The following is a 5,269-nucleotide window of genomic DNA, read 5'->3' as shown; positions in this document are numbered from 1 at the left end:
GTAGTGATGACTTTTGTCACTGAAAGAGTTCCCTAAGACTTAGATAAAAATAAAGGATTCACAAGTAGAAAGAAACATAGCTGCATATATAGAATGAAACTGATATATTCATTTGAAAACATTGGTACACACTAAAGATTAACTGCCAAAAAAATGGTAAGTATTCATTGTCTCTTCAATTACAGCATGATGCTACCTAGACCGCTAGCGCTAAGGAAACTAAGTCCTCGTGCTCAAGTCTCCGATGTTTATTTTACATATATACATCTGTTTGAAAATCAGATTGGCTGTCACAGAAATTTATGTCTCTGGGAACCACGTATAAAACCACCACCTTTGCCTAAAAACGACCATCTTGCAGTATTTTCACAAAGGACATTTTAATAAAAAAGAAAATTTAAATAATGATATTTGAATACAAAATAATTAAAAGGCTTGCCTACAGTTTAATTGAAAAGGCATTCCTATTAATGGTTAGGCACTTATCTCAGTTTCATGTTTTATAGCCTTACCTGTTTGTGATTTTCCCTTTCTAAAATGTATTCTCAAATCAGGCAGAAAATGCCTTGAGCTGAGTCATATAGTTCATCCTACCTACAATGCCTAAATTAGTGCCTTATTTATGAAAAGACACAAAAATGTTAATTGAATGAAAACTAATCGTTTCTCTTCTTTGCATACTAACAGAAAGCAATTAACAATGTAAGAGTAAACATACATTAAAATAGGGGTATAAAATGCATTTTGTACTAATGTTTCATTCAGATTTGTTTCTGAAGATACTATGAAATTTTACAGATGTTGCTAAATTCTAGTTTAGAATTCAAATGCTGTGAACTTTTAATTTCTGCCTCTGTAATTATTGAGAAACAAAATATTTTTTTCAGAAAACATTGCTGTTATTAGTAGGATATACACTTAAAAAAATACGAAAACAAGATTTTGGTAATCCATCCTTCATCTGGTATTCCTTGAGATACATTCATTGCAACATAGGTATAGGTTCATACAGTACAAGCACAGTGTTTAAGTATCTGGAAACATTAACATAATAGTTTAATATGTATCAGAATCACAGTCCTAAACTCAATATAGAGGATTAGTCTGTAGTCTGTGATCCTGAAAGTTCTTTATACAAACTTCACTGCTTAGAATATGAATAGAAATCATATAATATCATAAATCATCTGTATGAACTTGTCACAAATTCCATCTGTACACTTTGTTAAAAACTGAGGATAGATGTGATGCTTTAATGATCTGCTACACCTAAATGTTTGATCCTGTAGTTTCATAACTCTAACATTCTAAATCACTTAATAGTTAATTGACTAATTCAAATATTAAAAATATATGGTACAATCATACAATTTTATCAGTCTATCCATGGTGGGCTTACAGTAGCAAATGTTATTTATGCAAAAATAAAGAAACATTTATAATTTAACTATTTTGAACTAGAAAGCTTTTGGCAAACATGAGCTCATTATAGGCTATAATTGTTATTGAGTATAAAATAAAAAGTATAGGCTGATGTAATCTCATAGATATTAAGGAGAAAATGAAACATTCTTACATTTGGGGAAATGATCTCATTTTACAGACTGTAAGGAAACAAGTGCAAAACCATAGTTCCTCTCCTGTGGAAGGCTTTCATTATAAGTTTCTGAATTTGTAAACTACGAATCTTTTAAAATGAAGCTAAATTATTTTACATTGGATTACAGAGATCTATCTTAACAATGAGAATTATATAGAAGCAATTTGTAAGAAAAAACTACTTAAAATTAAACATGTGTAAATGGGTTTTAAAAAGCCAATTTTGGTTTACTGTATTAATAATACAGGGTAACTGTACTGTGAACAATACATAAATTATACCTACTGGCCTGTGAAATGTATTACTGTTACTTTGGAAGCGAATTTTGCATTTTGATATTCTCAGATTAAAATGCTTTTGCATTCTCTGAGCCTATGTTGCATCTGTAATAAAAGAAACCTAAGGGAAAGACAGATGAAGGCCAAGTGAAATTTAAAGAACTGTAAGTATCCAAAATTATCTCCACACTGCAGCATTTTCCCTTCGACTCACTTATTAAAGAAAAATTGGTTTTCAAAAACACACATTTGTTGTAAGGTTGTATACTTTTGTTTACATAGGCCTACCTTATACACATTAAAAAAAAAACAAACGCTTAAGGTCTAAAATAAAATAGATTTTAACTTTTATGAGAATTCTTAGAAGTTTTAGATGGTTCCAAAAATGGAAAAAATCTTCTTGGCTTATAGCTTTAGAAAGATTTAAGCTCATCAGAGTATTTTAAATCTTTCATTAAAAATACAATAAATAATATTTAAAACTTATTTCTTACAAAAAGAACAGAACAATCTTTCATAGATATAAATTTTAAAACAAGTCTTTTTAACAAAAAGTACACTTTCATTGTAGATGGGAAAATAAACTTGGCTAATGATGTTCTACATTTGAAAGATGCCAATTATAGTACTAGTATTGAAGAGCTAGAAAGTCAATTTCTTTATTGATTTTGATTTTTTTCAATTAACAAGATTTACAATCATGTTTTTTCTTAGGCTCTATGATTCAGAAACACTTTAACTTCTATATGCAGATGAAGCAGCTAAGATTCAAGGATTTGAAAATAATGCAACTTATCTGAAGCAGAAATGAGAGTAAGGCCCAAGTCACCAGACATTTCAGTGCTATTATCTTAGCTGCCTTAAAATCCATTTATATTTGCAAATAACAAAGAAAGTACGGTATCAATATTTGAAAATACTTCATAAAAATAATCAAAGATATAATTAGTACTAAATATGTCATTAGCAAATTATGCCCGTTTGAGATATATTACTCTAATTTTTCGGGGGATCTCAATGTCAAAGGCCCTCAGCCCAGTTTTCTGGTGGATCTGTTTCTTTCAAATAATCAAACTCTAGTATGTACTATTATAACACCATGGATCTCCACAACGATGCTTAAGTAGTATTTGGATCAACAGTAGGTGATATTTAATTAGGTTGATAATCTATCAATTCAGGAATAACCTTTTCATATAATATTACCTATAGTCTCCTTTTAAGGATTAGTTTTAGTGTTGCTAAGCTCATAGTAGTACTGTCAGTACTCTACATAGTTCTGTAATCAGTTTTAAGAAAATTCTTTAAATGTCTATGCTTTCTGTGCTAGTTAACTATAACAGATATTTAATTAAAATCCTCAAGTTGTAAGTGCTAAGAAAACTTCGATAGAAAATTTTTAAAAAAGGGTCCATATTTGAATTTTAATGTATGATGGTCTTTATTTACAACTTTATTGGCAAAAAAGAAGAGGAAAAAGTTTAAAACAGTTTAACACAGGGCATTGCAACTGATCTTGTCAGATTAAAGGTTTCATTTTAAATGTTCAAAGAATTACAATACTGAATCTGCATATGCAGTTTCCTTTATGATGTACAGCACTCATATTTTAGGCAGTCTTTTAAACATATATAAATACAAAAGAAACAAAATCATTCATTAAAAACTGAATTAAATAAAGGGTATTTTAAATTTTTGTTGTCCTTGGAATAACACATGCCCAATGAAAATTAAAAGCTGGAAAAGCAGTTACACTTTCTACTTGAGTGGACAGTTACAACAATCAATCATTTTCTGCAATGACCATTATATTTTCAATTTATCATGAACTACTCTGAACTTACTATGAGATGTAGCCAAAGTCAGAAGACAAAACGTAGGGAGAATATTCCTTTTCTGGAGGAGAGTTTAAGCCCTCCAGAATACCAGCATGGGAAATAAACATCCTGAAGAAGTCTAAGTGGAAAAAAATTAATGTAGTCAATTTCAACTCATGCTGAGTTGGCTTAATTTTTTCATTGACTTGTTTGGTGTCATTCTTCTAAATCAAGTGTGTTTAATTCTTCTTCTAGTTCATCCAAATCTTCCCCAGTAAAAAGATTTTCATCAACAGGAACAGCATCGATGGATCCATTTTCCTGTCCCTCCCCTTCGTTGTCCTCTTCTAAATCACTTCTTTCACCATTTTCAGCCCTACCTCCGGAAGCTTCACTTAATTTGTTTTCTAAAAATAAAAACTGAAATCAATAAGGCCTAGAAACAGAAAACACTATTCCATTAGTAACTGACAGTCACAGACTAATACTACACTTCCTCTTTTTCTTTTCCCATGAAAGCCTTCTCTAAGATAACTCCAACAAGAACTGATCTTTCTTTTTCTGAGTTATTTGTAACAATTATCTATACCTCGTATAAAATGTCTTCCACTTTATAGACATTTGATGGTTCATACATTACCTTAAACAACTCGTGTTCCCCAGGACCCAGCAATTAGGTTCTTAAACAGTCAACTTTTACATAATTGTATCAAAAATGTTTGATATAAGCAGCTACTTAGCTTTTGGTTTTGCACATAGTTAAACCACACTAGTTGTAATGCTGTAAATGAGTGTGAATCATTTCATCTTGTCATCAAAATGTGAAAAAAGAACCAAGGGCTATACATCTACTTTTCCTTATAGGCTATAAATGATTAACAAAAATGCTGCCTTTTCTTGTTCAATGACATCAACAGTTACACAGAGACAGTTTTAATAGCCTAGTTTATATTTTAGATATTTCAAACATCTCTGATGTCAAAGTCTTAGGGATTTTAATCTCTTAAGTACTTGTAATTGTGCCTACTATCACCCAAAGCCCTATGTCTAAAAGGAGCATATTGGTCTTCAGGTTAACATTAAGACGATAGTCTGAAAGTAGCAGGAGGACAGGCCTATTTTTCAGTTTATAACTTGTATTCTTTTATTGTAAAATTCAGGTTTAGCTTTTTCTCTCTCAACTTGTGCCTTGATTAGTATTCTTGCTACCTTTTTCTCTCACAGCAACCATGCCAAACTTATTTCTCTCTCTGATGGCCACTCACTCAAGGTGCAATTAAATATAAATTATTACAACAATCTTATTTCCAAACACATTTAGCCAGTCTTCTCCATTCTCCTTTTAATTGAACTCATTATGTATACTTCTAGATCTTGCTTCTATAATTAATATCCTTTCATCTTCAATTTTTCTTCCTCTCCCAAATCCTTTTTCTCTGCCCTACAGATATACTTAGATTTCCCATATCCATAAAGGCCTTCCCATGACCAGGACCCTCTCCCAAGGTCTTAAGAATGAGTGGTCTGTACTCATTTTTTTCCTCATTCTTCATATCATTGCAGTCCTGGCGCAC

General features: G+C 31.1%; 1 protein-coding gene across 1 annotated transcript in view; it reads right to left on the bottom strand.

The window, feature by feature from the left end:
* Positions 1–3,294: 3,294 nt before the first annotated feature.
* ZC3H15 (zinc finger CCCH-type containing 15) overlaps positions 3,295–5,269 on the bottom strand; it is a 21,096-nt gene continuing 19,121 nt past the window's right edge. Inside the window, exon 10 of the mRNA XM_006921269.3 lies at positions 3,295–4,102. Within this exon, the coding sequence (XP_006921331.1) occupies positions 3,912–4,102 (191 nt within the window). The 3' untranslated portion in view covers positions 3,295–3,911. The remainder of the gene's footprint in view (positions 4,103–5,269) is intronic.

The sequence above is a fragment of the Pteropus alecto genome, unplaced genomic scaffold, assembly GCF_000325575.1.
Source record: "Pteropus alecto unplaced genomic scaffold, ASM32557v1 scaffold3, whole genome shotgun sequence".
NCBI lineage: Eukaryota > Metazoa > Chordata > Mammalia > Chiroptera > Pteropodidae > Pteropus > Pteropus alecto.
This window is presented reverse-complemented; position numbering and strand designations above follow the sequence as displayed.